The following is a 21,715-nucleotide window of genomic DNA, read 5'->3' on the forward strand; positions in this document are numbered from 1 at the left end:
TCATCTACTTTATTAGCCTACCCAGTAGCTAGGACTATAGGTGTGTGATACTATACTGGCAAATTTTCTTTTTTTTTTTCCTGTAGAAATGGGGGTCTCACTCTGTGCCCAGGCTATGGACTTGCTTTTAAATTCAAAATTTTACCACTGACCCAGTGGCTTTGGTATGTGTTCTGTGTAAATGCATAAGTGTCCTCGCTAAGCTTGCTCAACCATCGTCACCTGGCAAAGAAAGCAAGGTTCAGATAGGAGGCAGGAACATTAGGGAGACCTTTGTATTAACTCTGTATACTTCTGAATTTATGTGTGTGTGTGTTTTTGGTTTTTTTGGGGTTTTTTTGAGCATCATATATTCCTGTAGTCTGTAATTTCCAAAGTCAAAAATGAAGTGAGACAGTTAAAAGTTGTACTAACATATTTTACCCTGTTGCTCTGATAAGCCTCACTAATCCTTAGAAATTAGGAGACTAGACCCAACAAAATTTCATTTTAATAGAGTTGTTCTCTAGTGTTAATACAAATTCAACTCAGACCTGTCACTTTGTACCATGAGTCTCCTAAGCTAAGGGTCTCCTGAAGACTTCCTCAGAAGCAGCTGACCAGGAAGATGTGGTTGGTATGAGAACAATGAAGGTAAATCCCGGGCAGGTTCTCTTGAACTGCTCAAGAGCTCACCACTTTCTCATAAGAATCCTGATACTCCTCAGATTTCACCAAATGAAGAAGTATCAATCTCCTGAGAGGTAAACGTCAAGGAAAAACAGATACTGTCACTACAGAGGCATAGGAGGAGAAAGTCGAATTTGAGCTCCTAAATGAGTTGAAATTTTTCAAGAATTGAGGTGTATATCACTAATTATCAGGTACCACTGCTTCCCCTGAGTGCTATATGGCATATTAGACTTCAGTAACACGAAACTGAGGATTCACAGTAAGAAGAGCTTGTAATTAAGTATAATTAATTTTTTATTTTTGAGACAGAGTCTCACTCTATTGCCCAGGCTAGAGTGCCATGCGTTGGCCTAGCTCACAGCAACCTCAAAGTCCTGGGCTCAAGCAATCCTTCTGCTTCATCTCCTGAGTAGCTGGGACTACAGGCATGCACCACCATGCCAGGCTAATTTTTTCTATATATTTTTAGTTGTTCACTTGATTTCTTTCTATTTTTAGTAGAGATGGGGTCTCTCTCACTTTTGCTCAGGCTGGTCTGGAACTCCTGAGCTCAAACGATCCGCCCACCTCGGCCTCCCAGAGTGCTAGGATTACAGGCATGAGCCTCTGTGCCAGGCCTGAGACCTTGTTTCTTTTTTTTTTAATTTATATTTCCAGCTGACACCTTGATTGTAAAGACCTTGTTTCTTAAAAAAAAAAAAAATAGAAAGAAAGAAAGGGGATAGTTGGGACTTGTATTTTTAAAGAAACAACTTTGGAGCTGGTACCTAAAGAGAAACACTGTCTTAAACCAATCAATGGGCCGGGCGCGGTGGCTCACGCCTGTAATCCTAGCTCTCTGGGAGGCCGAGGCGGGCGGATTGCTCGAGGTCAGGAGTTCGAAACCAGCCTGAGCAAGAGCGAGACCCGTCTCTACTATAAATAGAAAGAAACTAATTGGCCAACTAATATATATAGAAAAAATTAGCCGGGCATGGTGGCGAATGCCTGTAGTCCCAGCTACTTGGGAGGCTGAGACAGAAGGATTGCTTGAGCCCAGGAGTTTGAGGTTGCTGTGAGCTAGGCTGACGCCATGGCACTCACTCTAGCCTAGGCAACAAAGCGAGACTCTGTCTCAAAAAAAAAAAACCAATCAATGCTAAATAAAAGGCAGAACTCACCCTTCCTTCCTCCAGCAGGGGCTTAAAAGTTAAGCAGCAATGTGCTGTTCCTGAAAGTCTAACTTACTGATCATTTAAATTATTTATACTGTGGAAGGGAACTTGAGAGAATCTCTGGGTTGAAGCCCCTGGTTGAGCCATAGGTTTGTATGTTGCCTTAACAGTAACAGTTGTGGAGTTTGAGTAATGCATTTGTGAGGATCTAGTTATAAAATGCTGTTCTGGGTTCAGGTTTGAGCTACTTTCTTTCTACTGAACAGATAGATAAAATAGGCCGGGCGTGGAGGCTCATGCTGTAATCCTAGCACTCTGGGAGGCCAAGGCGAGGATCGCTTGTGGTCAGGAGTTTGAGACCAGCCTGAGCAAGAGTGAGACCCTGTCTCTACTAAAAATAGAAAGAAATTAGCTGGACAACTAAAAATATATAGAAAAAATTAGCTGGGCATGGTGGCACATGCCTGTAGTCCCAGCTACTCCGGAGGCTGAGGCAGCAGGATCGCTTGAGCCCAGGAGTTTGAGGTTGCTGTGAACAAGGCTGACGCCACGGCACTCTAGTCCGGGCATCAGAGGAAGACTCTGTCTCAAAAAAAAAAGATAGATAAAATGAATAGACCATCACTGATAAACTTAAAAGCCCTTTTCTTTGTCTCCCTAATCCTATTTCCCTCTCCCCTGAGACAAACACCATCATAAATTTGGTGTGTACTTTTCCCTGTGTACTGTGTATCCTTTTATAGTTTTACTACATGTACTGGTTGCCATGAATGATAACAATTTTGCTTTTTGTGTTTTTCGATTTTACTTGGTCTCCGAATTTGTTTTTGAGCTGTCTCCAGGTTGCCCACTTCTACACCTAGTGCGTTACTTTTACCTGTTCTGCGGTATGCCCTCATATTTTACTGTCATGCGAATGGACTGTCAGGTTAACAGTGCTTTGCTGGAACAGACAGAGCAGCACACAAGGCACATGGGCTCTGCCACCTACTAGCTCTGCAACCTTGGACAAGTTACCTGACCTTTCTGTCCGTGATTTCCTCATTTGTAATTTGGAGGAAAATAGTATCTACTTCTAAGAGTTGTGAGGATTAAATGAAGCAAGCACTTAGAACAGTGCCTGACATAGTGGGAACAGAATGTGAACCATCATTACCAAGGGATCAAACCTGGACGTATCTGCTGGGTCACAGCTTGAACACGACTGTGACATTCCTCTCCAAAATGGTGATATCAACTTACACTCCCAGTGGTGGTGCCTGAAATTTCCTCAGTTCCCACGAACTCACTAACACAAGAGTTTTGAGATTTCCCTCCCCCACTGATGGGATGAAAGTAGTTCATTTGTTACTGGGAACAGCATTGTTGCTTGGACGGAATCTGCTTTAAAACGGGGTTGCCATCTAGTGGCAGGAGAAGTGCACTGCAGCTATGGAGCAGAAGCCAAAAATGGGCTTCGTGTATCTGAGGGCAATTTGGGCATTATGGTCACTAATGTTAGTCAGCTTTCAATCATGTCAACTACGTGAAAGTTCTCCCATTATCTACTCCCTGTTTTCAGGCAGCTTGTACTTCTCACTTTTTCTACTATAGTGACATGGAGCATTTTCTCTAAGACCAAGACAAAAGGCACAATCTGCACAGTCCAGTGAGGCCTCTTACAGCCAAATGCATCTGGGTCATTGGCTCAGAAAAGTGGAGTGGCAGAAATTAGGAGTGAGAGAGCGTTTATCAAACTGGCAGGAGACTGCAGCTCCAACCAGAGCAGGCTTTCCCAGAGCCATGCTAAATCTCTAGCGGGAGAGATGGTAATGCGCACATTGGTGCTGGTCACGTGAACCACCACAGTGGATTCAGCCAAGTCTACTTATGAGAGTCCCAATTAATGTCTTTCCAAATTAGCCATGGACTATCTTCTTGAAGACTTCTAAAATCATAGTCTAGGCCAAGCGTGGTGGCTCACACCTATAATCTTAGCACTCTGGGAGGCTCAAGTGGGATTGCTTGAGGTCATGAGTTCAAGACCAGCCTGAGCAAGAGTGAGAACCCCATCTTGACTAAATATAGAAAAAATTAGCTGGATAACTGAAAATAAAAACAAAAAATTGTCCAGGTGTGGTGGCAAGCACTGTAGTCCAAGCTACTTGGGAGACTGAGGCAGGAGGATCACATAAGCCCAGGAGTTTGAGGTTGCTGTGAGCTAGGCTGATGCCACGGCACTCTAGCCCAGGCAACACAGTGAGACTGTGTCTCAAAACAAAAGAAAGCAAAAAAAAAAAAAAAAATACCCCCCACTGCAGTTACGGACATCTTACCTGCCTCACGGAATCCCTGTAAGAACAAACTGAGCCCCTGTGTCAGTGCTTCGTAATCTGTAAAATACTGAATAAAAGGACATTCCCTGAGGCTAGGCGGGAAGAGGTGAGCGTAGAGGAAGGTGAGCGTAGAGGAAGGTGGCTCCAGAACCAATCACGAAGTGACGATACTGACCTCCAGGAGCCAGCCAGCTGTAGCACCCTAGCAAGGAGAGGACTGGCGGCCTCTCCACCCACCTTCCAGTTCCAGGACCTCTGCTTTGTCACCAGGGCCATCAGCTCACCCTCACTCCCAGCACGGCAGCTCAGGGGTCACCCGAAGACGTGCAATTGACTGAGAGGCCTCCGCCCCACTTCGGATGTAGCTTTCTTTGCTGAATGCCCGGGGACAGCTCCCTAGTTAGCGATTCCACGCACCTCCCTGACAAGGCGTCCAGCCGTCCCACATCACGGAAGGCAACCACCGTATGCGTGGAGAGACTCTGGGAACTGTTAGCTACACATGTGTAACCCTGGGTCCCAGGACCCGGCTCGTGGTCCCTGCTCTGAGCTTCCTAGGAACCCTGAGCCTTGTGCCTTCCGTTGCATTTGATGGGGACATCTGCCCTCGGGCTTCACAACTACTTGTATATCCAACCCCCCACCCACCCACCCCCGCTGGACTCCGAACAAGGCTCCAACTTTATCTGTCCTCTGCCCCAGCGCTGCCTCAGCTCCTGGTGTGTGGCAGGCACACAGGTTAGTGTTGCAAATGACCATTCCCTTAGCAGTCCCTGTTCCCAATGATGGCTTCTTACTAGGAACCTGAGAATTTCTGCCTGAATATTTTGTCTGGGTGCAGGTCAGACCAAATTCCCATGGAATTAACACCTGGGGCAACCCTTAACCAGTGAAAAACTGGAGTCAGCCGATGACCAGCACAGGACAGCGCCCGGGCATGTTCTGCCGGGTTGCCCAGTGGGCCCCGTGCACCCCAGGATCCCACAGCTGTCACCTGCTCACCAGCCACCCTGTTTTGTCTTTCTTCTCTTCCTTGTTTCACTTCCCCACTATGTTCTCATGCCTCCTGGGGGCAAAGAAACTAGTGTCTCGGTTCTGTTTGTCGGGGACCCCCAGACAGTAGAGTAGCAGCCCCCGGGCTGTGCACACCGGATGCTTAGCAGCAGAGAAGGAATGGAAGTCTGCGCTGGCCGGCGAGGCCCTAGCACTCGCTGTTGCCTCCACAGCGTGTCTAGACGGCTTCGGACCACGTGCACAGCCAACCGGTCCCACACAGGAAAAAGCACTTCTCGGCTGGCCCCACCATCCTGCTATTTGTCATTCCGCCCATCTGCTGTCCCCACGAAACACCCACGTCAGCTAAAATGGTACACTGGGCTTGGATGCGGCTGAGGAAATGTCAGGCCGACAGAACAGAGGAGAGGACCCAAATAGCAACTGTGCGGACGTGGTGGCGACACAGCTCTGCCCCTCTGCGTGGAAGGCAGGACTCCAAAGCCAGGCGGCCCCTCGTAGGGGAATTGGCGTGAGCGGGGCAGGGAGAGGGTGGGCCCTGGGGATCCTGAGCAGCTAGGTCAGGGTCCCCCCATCATCTCCTGCTCAGTTCTGGGGTGTTCTCCACCCTTCCTCCAGCTGACCTTGCACCAGTGCGGCTGCTTGTCCCCGCTGCAAGAATGCGGGGCATGCTCCAAATATAACACTGAATGTGTTTAAAGGTGTTGTTTACTGGTAAATGTTCATCATTCACTTTTCCAATCAGTCTTTCACGTAACAGTTCAACACAAACTGTGGGTTTTCTTGCCTAAGGTCAGTTGCAGGATGCACCTCAGGGAACAGCACGTGCGGTTCCTTAGGAGCTGGGGACTGGATGTGTTTTTCCTTAGAGGAAAAGGATCATTCTAAAAGCAAGGCTAGGCCGGGCGTGGTGGCTCACGCCTGTAATCCTAGCACTCTGGGAGGCTGAGGCAGGCGGATCGCTCAAGGTCAGGAGTTTAAAACCAGCCTGAGCAAGAACGACCCTGTCTCTACTAAAAAATAGAAACAAATTAATTGGCAAACTAAAAATATATAGAAAAAATTAGCCGGGCATGGTGGTGCATGCCTGTAGTCCCAGCTACTCGGAAGGCTGAGGCAGAAGGATCACTTGACCCCAGGAGTTTGAGGTTGCTGTGAGCTAGGCTGATGACATTGTACTCTAGCCCAGGCAGCAGAGTGAGACGCTCTCTCCAAAAAAAAAGGAGTTTATTGTCCCTCTATTTGAATCTGGGCTGTCCTTGTAAATAGGGTTTTTTTTTTAGCATTTGGCCAGTCCATGTAAAATAACAGCCCTACACCTGTCACTTTCCCTCATATACATCTTGCCCTTGCACTCATCACCTCGCCTCTTGATGTGTGTGTGTGTGTGTGTTTCTTGTCTTTCTTTCCCTAACACACACATTGGAATGTAAACTCCATGGGCGAGGATCATGTCAATTTTGTCCACCGAGACCCTCAGTGCCCAGTGCCTAGTCGGGGCTCACAGATGTGCAGAATGAATGAGTTCATCTTGCATCCCGGTGAGTCCAGCCTGCTGGCGTGTGCAACCCTGAGGACACGAGTTCCAGGCGTCCCCCCACCTGCCTGCCTCGCTCGGTGCCCTCACTCCCTGAATCTCAGTGGTCACTGCACTTCCACCCCTCCCTGCTTGGTCCTCCTTTCCCTCGGTCTCCCAGTGGTGTCTGCGGGCCCCACACCTCACCTTATTCTTCAGACAAGGACACTGAGCCTGAGGGACCGGTACCAGGAAGTAGGAGCCTTTGCCTCAGACCACTGGACAGAGATGCCGCCTCCCACTGCCAAGGGCCCTGCCAGGCCCACTCAGGGGACCTGGGACTGGGCCTTTTCTTCTCCCAACCTGCACTGAGGCATGAATTGTCCCTCATGTGGAGAGAGCAAAAGCCCTCCCTGCAGCGGGAAGCCTCTGGCAACCCCAGCGCCTCGTTAAATTGACTGTTAACATCATTCCATGGACAGGCACAGTGGCTCACGCCTGTAATCCTAGCACTCTGGGAGGCTGAGGCAGGAGGATCACTTGAGCTCAGGAGTTTGAGACCAGCCTGAGCAAGAGCGAGACCCCATCTCTACTATAAATAGAAAGGAATTAATGGGTCAACTAAAAATATATAGAAAAAATTAGCCAGGCATGGTGGCGCATGCCTGTAATCCCAGCTACTTGGGAGGCTGAGGCAGAAGGATCACTTGAGCCCAGGAGTTTGAGGTTGCTGTGAGCTAGGATGACGCTACAGCACTCTAGCCCGGACAGAGTGAGACTGTCTAAAAGAAAAAGAAACATCATTTCATGTGAAGCCACCAAAGGGAAAACACACAATAGGGACTGTTACACCTTGGCCAGGGTCCTCTGACTCTCAGTGTGTCAGGAGGACTGAGGAAGACAAGGAGGAGAGTCCCCCTAGATGGCCTCACCCAGCAGCCCCCTCTGCACCTGCCTGCCTCCAGCTCAGCATCCCACCCTACCTCCCGGGCGCCTCAGGGGAAACCGTCTGTAATTTGAGAGGAACCTGCACAGCCAGGACCTCTGGGAGTCACCTGTGACTGCTGAGTAGGAGGATTTGGGCAGAAGCACTTCATGGGGAGGCGGCCCCAGGAGGCGAGTATGCAGGTGAGAGGAGATCTCTGCAGGACTGTGAGGACCCATATCCAATTCACTCTGTGGGGCACGAGTGCAAGGACCACCAGCTCCTGTCCCTTGCTGGGTGAGCGTCATGCCCAGAGCACCAACTCTGGGCATTCCATGCCTGGTAGAGCCCGTCCCTGCGGTCAGGGATGCCCCTGCAGTCGGTCAGATCCTGAGGTAGGACGCTACTGGGTGTGCAGGAAGGAGCTGCAGGTGGCCTGATAGGACAGGGCCCTGGGGACAACAGAGAACAGCATTGCTGATCCTGGTGACCGGCATGGCCCCAGCCCCAGGGGACAGAACGCAGAGGATGACGCTCTAGGGGGGCATTTCAGCAGAGGAGGCCAGCTAGGAGTGGGAAGGGGGCAGTCCCCACCCCCTTCAGGCTGGGGACTGACTTTTCCAAGCCCACCTGGCTGAGGGGCTTTGGCCACACAGGCACCTGAGCAAAAGGCCAGAGCTTTCAGAGAGCCACTAGCTCCAAGAGAGCAGCATCTGAGCCATCGCAGGAGAGCTGCCTAGAAAGGCCACAACTGTCACCTCTGGCTACACCGTGGAAGTCTTGAGGTATGAACTCTTCTGCAGAAATGGGGCTCCACATGCAAAGGTACAGACAGCATGGACTGAGGGTCTACTGTGTGCACGGTGCAGCCAGAATATGGGCAGGGACTGTAACAGAACACCAAGGTCATGTTTTTGAAGCACTTACTGAGGATGGATGACTTACTCCCCCCCATCCTTACAGCCCCTCTGGCTAGTCTCAGCTACTGTCCTCCTCTGAGGTGGGACTGACACTCCGGTTGTCTCTCAGGGGGCCAGCGTCCTTCACAAGCTTCACCGGCCTTCTGTGCTCAGACCAAATCTCCCCACCTCACACCAGCGCTTCAAACACATCAGAGTCCTGACCCCAAAGGAGCCACAATCCAGTTGGGGAAACAAGACTGAGGAAAATGAGCAAAAGAAGTTAGACCACAACACAGGCAGTAATACAAGAGCGGCTACAACCGGAGCCAGATGTCCCACACCCAAGGTCTGCGTGGCTGCTGCCTGCTCACTCCTTGTAATGCCCTTTCTCAAGAAGTGTCCCCAAGAATACTTAAGAGTGGCACTTGGTGGATGGGAGGGGTTGTTGCCCCCTATTCTAAAACCCTTGCCAACACCCCTTTCCACCCCGTGGGGGTCTGCAGCAAAGCTGCCCCTTTCATTAAGCCAGGGAGGAGCCTGCCGGTGGGAACAGAGCCCATGGGAAACTGCTGAGGCAGTAAAATTAAAGAGAAGGACAGTGAGCAAATGACAGAGGGGGAGAGGGCGGCAGGATAGCCTTTGATCAGCCCAATTAGCCATGGAAAGAGGCCCAGCTGCCCAGGGGGAGGAAAGGCCTGGGGGGAGGTTTTTCTGTTCTCTACCTCCTGGGGAACTGAAGGCACCTCCAAAGCTCAGAGGGCCAATCCCAGGCCTAGATCTCTGTTGAACCTGTCCCCTCACCGCAAGGGGAGGACCCAGATAGTCCCAGATATAACGATTCTCACCCTTTGACAGAGCACCTGGCCTAGCCTCTCAGAGCCTCACTTTCCTCATCTGTAAAATGGGGCTGATGAGAACCCTGGGCTCATAGGCAAAGACTGCACTCCAACTACAAGTGGTTTTTAACCCTTAACCCTATCAAAATCACCAGGTGAATTTTTTAAACTACTAACATCTGGGCTGTACCCTGTACCACTGAAACCAGAATCTTTGTGGGTAGAGGGGTGGGAACATTCCAGGCACAGGGACAACTGCAACTGGTGCAAAGGGAGGCGGTGTGGCAGGAGTAGAATGAGGGAGGGAGTGGGCACAAGGAGACAAGGTCAGAGAGGTCAGGGAAGTTTCAGTTACACTTGCTGAACCACCCCACAGTGCACAAAACCACTTTTTTTATTACGCTTGGGGCTTCAGCTAGGAAGCCGGGAACGTCTTAGGGGGAGATCTGTCCTATACAGTAGCCACTAGGCAGGTGTGGCTGTTTAAATGTAAACTAATTAAAGTGTAAAACTCACCTGCTTCCTCACTTGTACTAGCCACATTCCAGGAGCTTAACACAGAATTGCCAGACTTGGCAAATAGAAATGCAGGACATCCAGTGAAATTTGAATTTTAAATAATTGACAAATAATTTTTTTAATATAAGTGTATCCCAAATATTCCATGGGACATGTTATACTAAAGAAGTATTTGTTATCTGAAATTCAAATTTGACACCTTTGGAAAATATATTCTTGGAGGTGGGGGGGCATCACATCAGGGAGGGCCTTGTAGCTGTAGGGGGGACTTGGGCTTTTATGAGGAGTCACACAGGATATTTGCAAAGGATCACAATGTGACTCAAAAAGACCCCTTTGGCTGCTGTGTCCAAACAAAACCTAAGTGGTAAATGTCCTCCTGGGAGGTTGCTCAGGTTGTACCTAGCCCTGAGCTAGGCTGAAATCAGACCCCACCTGAGTACTTGGTAGTGGAGGAACTGGCTTGCCAATCCCAGCCTCTGGGCCCCCCCTTCCCTCCTGGCTGCCCCCAAGGCCCCTACCAAGTAGCAACTCACTTGGCCTCACCTCCAGCCCAACTCTGGGGCAAGTCAGTTTCATTCCCCCCACCCCTGTCCCACCACAAGCGCTTTAACAGACAGTTCAAAAGGGGTCAAAAGCGCTGCAGACAAACCAGACTTTAGAAAACCACATAGTACAAGCCCTGTTGGGATTCGCAGCAGGCGTTTCCAATGTTTTCCTCCCGCTGCAGGCTGGGGATTTCCTGTCTTCTCAGGCATTCACTGAGCCGGCCAAGATCAGCTTCACCGAAGGAAGTTGCTTCACTAGGGCTGTTTGCAGGCTATCTTTCGCTCCTGCTCCCTTCTTCGCCTCCCCTTCAGGTCCTTTTCAGGTATTCCTCCTATTCCTGCCACGTTTTCTGCCCCCAGGTAAATGCCCGCCACTCACCTGTCCACAGAACCAAATTGTGGGCTCATGATACAACAAATGTAAGCAGCTGACAGGCCCAGGGAGCAGTAGCTGGGTCCAGCTGAAATCTTTAAGGCTGGCGCTAGCTTGGAGTTTCCACCTTCAAGCAAGAGCTCAACTGCTTCTTAGAAGCCTGCCTAACCTGGGCAGGGCTATGGGGATCAGGCCTGAATCAGAATAACTGACACACACACAGGTCTAACACCCCAGTAGCACTGTGACCATTGGGAGCATGAATCTTCCCCTCTTGTGGTTTTGCAATGTGGAGGGAACAGGGCAAACACCATGACCTTCATTGTATCTCCAAACCCCATCAGGACAGGAAAGGATCTGCAATGTGGCGTTAAAACATAAGTCCAGTAATAAACAGTTCCTGAAACATAAGCAGCTGGCCAGTCTTCCGCCACATCATCCTTGCAGCAAGCTTCAGTGGGAACTCCATACCCTGAATCCCCCAAATCCCTACCCTTTGATTGATGCTAAAAAAAATCCCTTCAAATAGGCACTTTCTTTAGCTGTGGGTGCAACCCATGAACTAATGCACTTTGGTAAGAGCCCACAGGCAATCATCAAAAATAAGTGGCTGTGACCTAGGATTGTGGGCTCTTCTCATGAGTGTTTTGAATATTACAGGTCTCACAATTTACTAAGCTTTAAAGGAGTTTTGTAGGGCATGTATTACAAAGCAATCTCTAATTGGTAAAAATTAAAATTCTCCAGGCCGGGCGTGGTGGCTCACGCCTGTAATCCTAGCACTCTGGGAGGCGGGCAGATTGCTCAAGATCAGGAGTTCGAAAGCAGCCTGAGCAAGAGCGAGACCCCCGTCTCTACTATAAATAGGAAGAAATTAATTGGCCAACTAATATATATATAGAAAATTAGCTGGGCATGGTGGGGTATGCCTGTAGTCCCAGCTACTCGGGAGGCTGAGGCAAAAGGATTGCTTGAGCCCAGGAGTTTGAGGTTGCTGTGAGCTAGGCTGACGCCACGGCACTCACTCTAGCCTGGGCAACAAGCGAGACTGTCTCAAAAAAAAAAAATTCTCCTAAATAGCTCCCAAATCATTCACACCTTCCAGCAAAGGAAAACTTTGGGGGTGAGGGGATGGATGCTAAAGGGAGGGAAGGAGGTTGGAGAGGGCGATAGCTTTGTCTGTCTGCAAGGGGCTTGGTGGGAACCTGCAGTGGAAGGACAAAGATGCACAGAGCTGCTTTGGGGCGTCTGGAAAGCTACCCTGTGTATCTCCATGGAGACCATTCCAAAGGGAGAGATAGTCAACAACCAGAAACCTCTAGAAACTAACCGCAACTCTGTCATCTTGAATCATTTTCTGTAAAATACACATATCATGTGGATAGGAAAAAAAATCTGACATTTAACAATTGTTACTTATGAGACGTGGCAAAATAGGGGACTTTTACTTTCTAGTTTATTCATTTTTATATTATTTGAATTCCCTGCACGTATGTATTACTATTATAGTTGGACATGAAGATTAAGAATGAAAAAAGTCAATGCCTTTGAATGGTGACAAACCAAAACTCCAGTAAGGACAGAGTCTGGGAGGCCCACCCAGACAAGAGAGACCGTGTGTATGTGTGTGCTGAGGGGCTGGGGAGTGTATGTAGGAGGGTATCCCTGGACCTGACGGCCCCCAGCTGTCTGACGTTTATAACCAGCCACCTTCTAGGCACGTCACACGGCCCAGCTCTGAAGCCCCATCACCTCACAACTGTTTGACATCACATCCAGATGGGAGTTCTGGGACAGAATGGCCTCAGCAATGGAGGTTGTGTCTTGGGTCCCCTCGAATGTGAGGCCTACAGGAATTCTGGAGGGGACTGGCCAGTCTAGGAAGACACCATCCAGAATTACTTGAAGTAGCACAACATTTCTCTTCCTGCTACCGTGGGCACATTAGCTGCAAGCTGACAAACAGCAGCTCTGCGGAACGCCTGGCTACCCCTCAGCTGTGGAGAGGCCCAAGCGGTGGGTGGCTGGCTGTGCTGGGTGGCCTCTGCCACCCATAGGAGGAAGGCTGATGGTGCATGCCACTCAACTCCTCTGCTGAAAACACCTCTGAAAGAAAGTGCCCTGCACAGAGCTGAGCCTGGGCATCTCCAGAAAAAACTCACAACCCCAAAAGGCATGCAAGGCAAATGTCCAGGAAACAGACTCAAAAATGGGGGTGGAACAAATGAACTTGTGGGGACGCGAGCTGGCCCACCGCTTTTGCTTTGTCATTACAAGTGACCCCATGTATCCTCAACTTTCTACAAAGGCTTTAGAGCCCAGGAGGTGGTCTTCCCTCACTTATCACCAACTCATTTTTCTTTGGGGAAGATGCATTACCTGTGAATTGTGGGTTGTGTGTGCTGGAACACAATTCTCCTAGCTGCATGACCTGGGCAAGTCATAGCCTCTCTAGGCTAGACTCCCTCTAAACCACTTCCCACTGCCTTCATTTCCTGCTTCTTGAACCCTCCAAGGAACAGGACTCATGCACCCCCACATGGGTTTTCCTAGAGGATTGCTACCTATTAAGACTTTCAAAACATAGCACAGAACACTGAAGCATTAAGCTAGAAGGCAAAACAAAAAACTCCCCCACATCCTGAAGTGGCCCAGATTCCAACAGAACACTTCTCCAAGTGTGACCTAAGCCTGTCCCCACTCTCGCAAAGCTCCTCTTGCTGAGGCCTGTTCAGAACCTGCCTCCCCTCAGATCTACCCTCATGGGGCCACCAAGGCCCCAAGGCCAATCACCAGAGCTCCTCTGATCACACCTGCTGCTCAAGCAGCTACGGCACAGGTATCTGGCATCAGGAACACCAGATCTACTCAGAGCCTACACCAAGTCCCCCATCACGGCCAGTATGGAGGTGACAGGCAGTATGGAGGTGACAGGTAGAGAGGCGGACAGAGATGTGATTAGGAGCCCTCACTGAAGCTACAACTGCTGAGTTTAAATTCCCTCATTCTCACGCCTGTAATCCTAGCACTCTGGGAGGCCGAGGCGGGCGGATTGCTCAAGGTCGGGAGTTCGAAACCAGCCTGAGCGAGACCCCGTCTCTACTAAAAAAATAGAAAGAAATTAATTGACCAACTAAAAGTATATATACAAAAAATTAGCCGGGCATGGTGGTGCATGCCTGTAGTCCCAGCTACTCGGGAGGCTGAGGCAGGAGGATCGCTTGAGCCCAGGAGTTTGAGGTTGCTGTGAGCTAGGCTGACGCCACGGCACTCACTCTAGCCTGGGCAACAAAAAGTGAGACTCTGTCTCAAAAAAAAAAAAAAAAAAAAAAAAAAAAAAAAAAAAAAATTCCCTCATTCCCTGCACCATGTTTCCCAACTACGCCTGTGCCCTGAGGGTAGAATGCACATAGTTAAGCTTCAGCTGCCTGTAACTAGCTGGGGAGGAAAGACATCAAGACCAGTTAACTATAAGAAAATTGGTTTGAAAATCGATTTTGCAACCCTCATACCAGTTATAACTGGTTATAACACATGCTAAAAGTGGCGGGTAAAATGCTTTTAACAGTCTCAAAGGATCTTCCCATGAGTTACTTATTATGCATGTAACTAGTAAACCTCACACTACAGAAAATGTGGCAGACACCACCTTAAGTCTCAAGACACACACTTCCTGAGGACACAGAATCCCCATGTTAAAGTCCCTGGCAAAAACCACAAACCTCAATCAAGTCAGGAGCAAATAGACAATCCCAGATGTAGGGAACTTCTCAAAAAGGCCTGTAGTGTCGAAAAATGTTAAGATTAGAACAAAGGCCCCTAGGATGCTGAGCAAGACACTGAAGCCCTCTCACCACAGCCAAGGCTTAGTGCAACTACATTTATGGCACACCCTGCCCTGGCCTTGTTTTCCATAAAAACACTCAAATGGTAGCATGATTTATTATTTTATTATATGCTTTATAAAAAACAAAAGCCCAAACACATGTATCTCCCACTATCATTAGGGAGGGAGTTCACATCTTTCTTATTGGTGAAGTGGCTATCTTCTAAAGGAGGCCCCATTATTTTTTTCTCTATATAGCCTTAGATACATCTCTTCCCCCCTTCAAGTATTTATATCCCAACTATAAAAATGGAGCTGCAAACAGTGTATAAAGATATGAGATTTTCTTGTTGTTGTTATAGTACAAACACTTGAGGTAATGGGAGTATTAGGGCAAAAAAAATATTAAGGAATGGAATGTCTTACCTGTGACAAAGTAGCTATTTGTTGTAACTGGCACCTCCCTGACAATTAGTAGGGACATGGGCACACAAAACATGAGACAAACACGGGCCAGGTGACTGCTTCTACTTGTTTCCAAAAGGCACATGTCTCCTACACCCTTCCTTAGTAACTAAAGACAAACTATAGAAAAACTCAGTATTTAGATTCTGCTCACTTTGAGGTATTAAATGCATAAGGAAAAGATTAGTTACGTCCAAGGAGCATGCAATAAAAATTTTTAAACCAACATGGTTAAGTGTTAAGATTTTTAGAAATCAAAATATTTATTCACATAATTTTAAACTAAAGTCAAAACTAGTAAGTCTTCCGTGGTAATGATTTAAGTGCAAGTGATGCTTGGCTTTCTTTCACATTCATTTCCTTCCTTCAGAGTAAAGGCAGATCAGTTGTTCTTGAACAAGTCAATGCAGCTCTGCAAGAGGGAGACATTGTTCTGGAAAAAGAAAGTCAAGGTAGACCAATGAATCACTCGAGTCTAAGATTTGCTATATAGCTGTAAGAATACAACACAAGGCCGGGCGCTGTGGCTCACGCCTGTAATCCTAGCTCTTGGGAGGCCGAGGCGGGCGGATTGCTCAAGGTCAGGAGTTCAAAACCAGCCTGAGCAAGAGCGAGACCCCGTCTCTACTATAAATAGAAAGAAATTAATTGGCCAACTGATATATATATATAAAATTAGCCGGGCATAGTGGCGCATGCCTGTAGTCCCAGCTACTTGGGAGGCTGAGGCAGAAGGATCACTCTAGCCCAGGAGTTTGAGGTTGCTGTGAGCTAGGCTGACGCCACGGCACTCACTCTAGCCTGGACAACAAAGCGAGACTCTGTCTCAAAAAAAAAAAAAAGAATACAACACAAGTCCACAGACACAGCCATGGCTTTTCTGAACAGAGATCTGTCACCAGCCAGACTAGGCTGACACTACTCTTCCTTCATTAAATCTCAGTTGGCTGCAACCTGCCCCTCATCCCTAGGTCATGCTGGAAGAGTTGTCTCTGTGGGTCTGGGCTGTTTGTTGCTGGGAGAGGCTCCCAGCGAAAGAGCTACAGCACCTTTGCCCTTACCTGTTTCCTCCCAAATGTGATTATGTCAGCCCTGCTTAAAGTCTTAACCTAAACGCTATATAAACAAGTTGTTCTGGCCAGGTGTGGTGGCTCATTCCTGTAATCCTAGCACTCTGAGAGGCCAAGGTGGGGGGATTGCTTAAGATCAGGAGTTGCTGAGCAAGAGACTCCATCTCTACTAATTAGCTGGGCATTGTAGCACACGCCTGTGGCCCCAGCTACTTGGGAGGCTGAGGCAGGACAACTGCTTGAGCCCAGGAAATTTGAGGTCACTGTGAGCTAGGTTGATGCCACAGCACTCTAGCCTGGGTGACAGAGCAAGGCTCTGTCTCAAAAAAAAAAAAAAAAAAAAAAAGTGTTCTATGAAGTTGAAGGCCTTAGAAAGACTGGTTACTAAAAATCAGTCATGGGTAAGATTACATATGAGATTATAAATAATATTCATACAGGAACCTGCAAAAATTGCTTTATAAAGTCCTCACATTAACTTCAAAAGGCAAGTAACTATAAACACATCTATGTTCTAGTCAAAACAAAGGATTTTCCAAAATACGTAACAATGTTTTAAGTCTTCCTACTTTAATCAAAGCTGAAAGCCAGTGACAATTCCCTCCTGTGGCCTCTCAGGTCTGAGGACTGACTTAGCTGCCCTGAACGAGGTTGCACTCTAGGGCCAAGCTGAGTCCTGAAACCACCCCCAGAAACTGAGTGTGGGAAGCACCACATTCCTAAGAGATCCCTAGCAGAGCACACTTGCTCTCCACTGTTTCTGAGCTACAACAGGATTATCAGAATACACTTAGCAAACCAGAAAGCAATTTCTTTGAAAAACGGTTTCCAAGAAAGCAAGATATTGAAGAGCTTATTGATAAACTGGGTTCTTCAGAGAGTGGCCTGCAAAGGCCTTAAAGAGTCAGGCAGGGCAGCCTCCACTAACAATGCTCCTCTCAAGAAAGTATTTCAAGATGTGAATTTATGGTTTGCTGTAGCAAAAATACTCCCATTATTGCCTTCCTCTACAAGTATTAATAGCATGGGGTAACCCCACTGTTTGATGACACTGGGATAAAAATTTAGGGGGGAACCCCTAACAAGTTGGATTAATTTAAGAAAAAAAAAAAACAAAAACCAACAATAACCACTAACAACCAACCCCCCCCCACTTACTCTGGCATGCTTTATTTCCAGTTCAGACATCTCGATTAGATTCTTTCTAAATGCTGCCACTCTCTTCCGTTTGAAATTTACCAGTTCTATAGGAAGAAATAGTTAAAGTTTACAAATCCAAGAACAAGTCTTATATTCACTTTTAACTTTCAAATATTCCTAACAAATAATCTCCAAAGGTTTCACGTACAATCATTATTTTCTCACATTATCTCTGCGACTGCGACACATACTAAATATCTTATGCTCACTTTGGTAATGTGGATGTCATTGCTTTTAAGTAGACAACAGCACCCAATCAGCAAGCATCGTTACTGGGAGAATGGCAGCTGACTACTTGGGGAACATGTGATGAGCAGCACAGGTGCTGATGACGGAGGACAGGGTTGAAGGAGGGGTGGTGGTGAGCCAGACACACTTCACTTCACCACTGGTTTTTGAAAACAGGGTGACAACTCTTCTCAAAAGTGGCTAACAGGCCTATGAAAATGTTCAGCATCACTAAGGACTAGAGAAATGCAAATTAACCACAATAAGATTATAACCTCACATCTTTAGAATGGATTTTATCAATAAGATGAAGTTAACACAGCCATTATGGAAAACAGAACTACCATATGATCCAGAAATCCCTGTTCTGGGAATATACTCAAAGGAACGGGGAAGCCAGTATGTCAAAGCATTCCCATGTTCACAACAGCCAAGTTATTAAAATAAATGTAAATGTTCATCAATGGATAAAGAAAATGTGGTATATTAATAGATACACAATAGTATTCAGCCTTTAAAAAGAACAAAAGTCTGTCATCTGGGACAACACAGATAAATCTAGACACTGCAAAGTAAAATAAGCCAGGAACAGAAAGACAACTATTGAATGATCTCACTTATAGGTGGAATCTAAAAAATAAGGCAAAATTGAGAGAAGAATGATGGTCACCAGAAGTTGGGGGTAGGGCGGGGCAGTGGTGAGAGAAGTACAGGAAAGAGAGAATTGCTGCTCAAAGGATATAAAGCTTCAGCTAGACAGTTTTGAGATCTGTTACACAGCAGGATGACTACAGTCAATAGTAATGTATATTTCAGGCCAGCGTGGTGCCTCACGTCTATAATCCTAACATTCTGGGAGGTGGAGGCAGGAGGATTGAAGGTCAGGAGTTTGAGACCAACCTGAGCAAGAGCGAGACCCCGTCTCTACTAAAAATAGAAAGAAATTAATTAGCCAACTAAAAATATATAGAAAAAATTAGCCGGGCATGGTGGCGCATGCCTTGTAGTCCCAGCTACTCGGGAGGCTAAGGCAGGAGGATCGCTTGAGCCCAGGAATTTGAGGTTGCTATGAGCTAGGCTGACGCCACAGCACTCTAGCCTAGGTAACAGAGCAAGACTCTGTCTCAAAACAAAAAAAAAAGGCATGTATATTTCAAACTAACCAGGTAAATTTCAAATGTTAACACCACAAAAAATGTTAAGTGAGGAGACAGACGTTGATTAGCTTTATCTAATCATCTCACATTATATAATACATATATTAAGTCACATTATACTCCTTAAATGCAACACAATTATGACTTATTAAATATTTTAAAAATTAAAAAATAAAAAGGGAAAAAGCCATTACTCTCATGTTTAAGATAGATTTACTTTGGATATGATCTGTAAGACATGTCCCTGTTCTATCTTTTCTTTTCCTATTGCCACTCTCAGGATTCAGGATTAATGACCTATTGGAAATTAAAGTAAGCCAAGAAAATGCACTCCCTCTGATCCCTTTATTAGGTTTGTGACATTAAGTTCTGCCTTGCAGATTTACTTTTTTTTTTTTTTTGAGACAGAGTCTCACTTTGTTGCCTAGGCTAGAGTGAGTGCCGTGGCGTCAGCCTAGCTCACAGCAACCTCAGACTCCTGGGCTCAAGCGATCCTTCTGTCTCAGCCTCCCAAGTAGCTGGGACTACAGGCATGCGCCACCATGCCCGGCTAATTTTTTCTATATATATTAGTTGGCCAATTAGTTTCTTTCTATTTATAGTAGAGACGGGGTCTCGCTCTTGCTCAGGCTGGTTTTGAACTCCCGACCTCGAGCAATCCGCCCGCCTCGGCCTCCCAGAGAGCTAGGATTACAGGCGTGAGCCACCGCGCCCGGTGCAGATTTACTTTTAAACTTTGGCCATCACTCCTTGTTAAGTATATAGAGCTAACACTGTAATGACAACCTCCTGGATATCCTAGGTCAATCAGGTCTTCCCAGAGGTCAATATAAGCTCCCTTCTTCCTCTATACCTGCACATAGGTCCAGGCCATCTGTACACAGGACCACAGGAGACAGATACACATTAATATCCATCTCCTGTGATACCTGCCCTCACCACCATTTTTGTGTTATGTTCCTCAAACTGACTGAACTCGTATAGTCAGCTCAGATACAAACCTTAGAAAGAACTCATACCAAAGGCAAACAGGCTAATACTTAGCAATCTCAGCATTCTACAGAATACTATACTTTTAGTATAGTATACCTAGGCTTACATTTTGAATAGAGGATATAATCAAACAACACAAGGGGATAGCTTAGGTAGTTTAGGCCTAAATTGGCACCATTCTGACTTTTGTGGTTTTTCTTTTATCTCCTCTAAAACTGTCAAGAGCCACTAAATTGGCCTATATAATAACCTTTCAACTCAGAGTTCTGAAGTACATACTTTTCCTTATAAGCTTATTAGCTCTTAAAAAAAAAAAAAAAAAGAAAGAACTATAATAATTTAAGAATGGGGCAGTATATGAAGGTTACTTTGGAAAAACCCAAAAACAGCCCAGTGCGTCTGCATGACATTGCCAAGTTCCAATAAAGAGAAGCTCTGTGCCTTACAGTTAAAGACAAATCCCAGAAAGCCTAGGTTTAGACACGCCAGGTAGCTTTCAAGCATGTTACTAAACAGAGACCATTGGTGTCATAGGGACACTACCAGACATGCCTAGATTTTCCTATCATTGGAAAAACAAAATATGCCTGAGAAAACTAAATGAAATGGGGATTTCCACTTTCATGAAGGCTTGTTTATTTAGGGGGAAGTAGGGGTTGAGTCAAGTGTAGTGTCCTACTATTATTACATTCACATTCTGGGAGATACATTTGAACATTTGCTCTACAACCTTCCATGGCCTCTGAGAACGATCCCCACGAAAGATCCTCAAGATCCTCTAGGGTAAAGACTACATATTATGGCCAGGTGTGGTAGCTCTGTAATTCTAGCATTTCAGGAGGCTGAGGCATGAGAATTGCTTGAGGCCAGGAGTTCAAGACCAGCCTAGGCAATAAGCCAGGCATGGTGGTGCCTGCCTATAGTCCTAGCTACCTGGGAGGCTAAGGTCAAGGTTGCAGTAAACTATGATTGGGCCACTGCACTCCAACCTGGGTGACAGTGAGAACCTATCTTTAAAAAAATAAAAGGGAAAGAAAGGAAGAATAAAAACTACATACTACATTCATGTTCAATGGAAATGGTGTACCACCTCCCAATAAAGTTAACCTGAATTTTAAAACTCCCCTGCTCTGGAATACAGGAAGGCAAGAAAGAATCCTGGACATGGACTGGAAGTCAGTATAGTCTCAGCATCCCTGAAACCTGTGTATGTGTGCAACTAACTCTGTGCGTGTACACACACACCTACATTTCCTGGCTCCATCTGCCAAAGAGGGCCTGGAGAGAGACACCCCAGGAACAATGAACACAATTAGCATATCAGACATAAAATGAATAAGAACTGTTCCAGAGTAAAGGACTAAGAGCTAAGATAACTAGATGAAATCCTCGACTGGTTCTTATAGTGGAGTACATTACTGATACAGTAGATGGGGGCAAAGTGCTGACACTGGATGATGCCAGGTGAAGGAAGATGGGTGTTTTTTGCACTATTTGTGCAACTTTTCCTCTGTAAGCTTGAAATTATTTCCAAAGAAAAGAATATCCCTGCTTGACCTTCTTTTGCAGATTCAGAAAGCTGTTCAAATTTCTGGCAGCATTCTTGCTGGTGTGCCTCAGCCATTTTGACGTCTCTGCTTTTTAACCGGGCCTTATCCAGAGCTTTGTTTGAGTTCTCATAGTCAATGAGGGCTTTGGTGCGTCTGTATAAGAGATCCTGAGAAGGAAATTAACAGGCACAACATAAACTACAGAGAACTGGAGGACTAAATAAATATCTAAACCAGTCTAACCATGTACCCAATGCCAATACACTGTCTAAATTGTTAGATGGCAAGAACCTAATCAACCCTTACACCTCCCGTTTCCACTGTTATTTAATCTCCAGCTTCAATAGGGATGAGCAACTCTGGCAGCACTGTTGAGAGCTTTTCCCAGAATTCTTTATATGGCCAGGGGAAAACTCCAATAGAGTTAAAAACAGAATAATTTTTTCCCAGTT

The 21,715-nt window shown here is 46.7% G+C and overlaps 1 protein-coding gene across 1 annotated transcript in view; it reads right to left on the reverse strand.

The window, feature by feature from the left end:
- Window positions 1-15,296: 15,296 nt before the first annotated feature.
- The window catches only part of LOC105879710 (sorting nexin-5), a 28,002-nt gene continuing 21,583 nt past the window's right edge, over window positions 15,297-21,715 (reverse strand). Inside the window, exons 11-13 of the mRNA XM_012780143.2 lie at window positions 21,271-21,430; window positions 17,294-17,379; window positions 15,297-15,498 (exon numbers count right to left, since the gene is read on the reverse strand). Of these exons, the coding sequence (XP_012635597.1) occupies window positions 15,448-15,498; window positions 17,294-17,379; window positions 21,271-21,430 (297 nt within the window). The 3' untranslated portion in view covers window positions 15,297-15,447. The remainder of the gene's footprint in view (window positions 15,499-17,293; window positions 17,380-21,270; window positions 21,431-21,715) is intronic.

This window comes from Microcebus murinus, chromosome 16 (assembly GCF_040939455.1).
Source record: "Microcebus murinus isolate Inina chromosome 16, M.murinus_Inina_mat1.0, whole genome shotgun sequence".
Classification (NCBI taxonomy): domain Eukaryota; kingdom Metazoa; phylum Chordata; class Mammalia; order Primates; family Cheirogaleidae; genus Microcebus; species Microcebus murinus.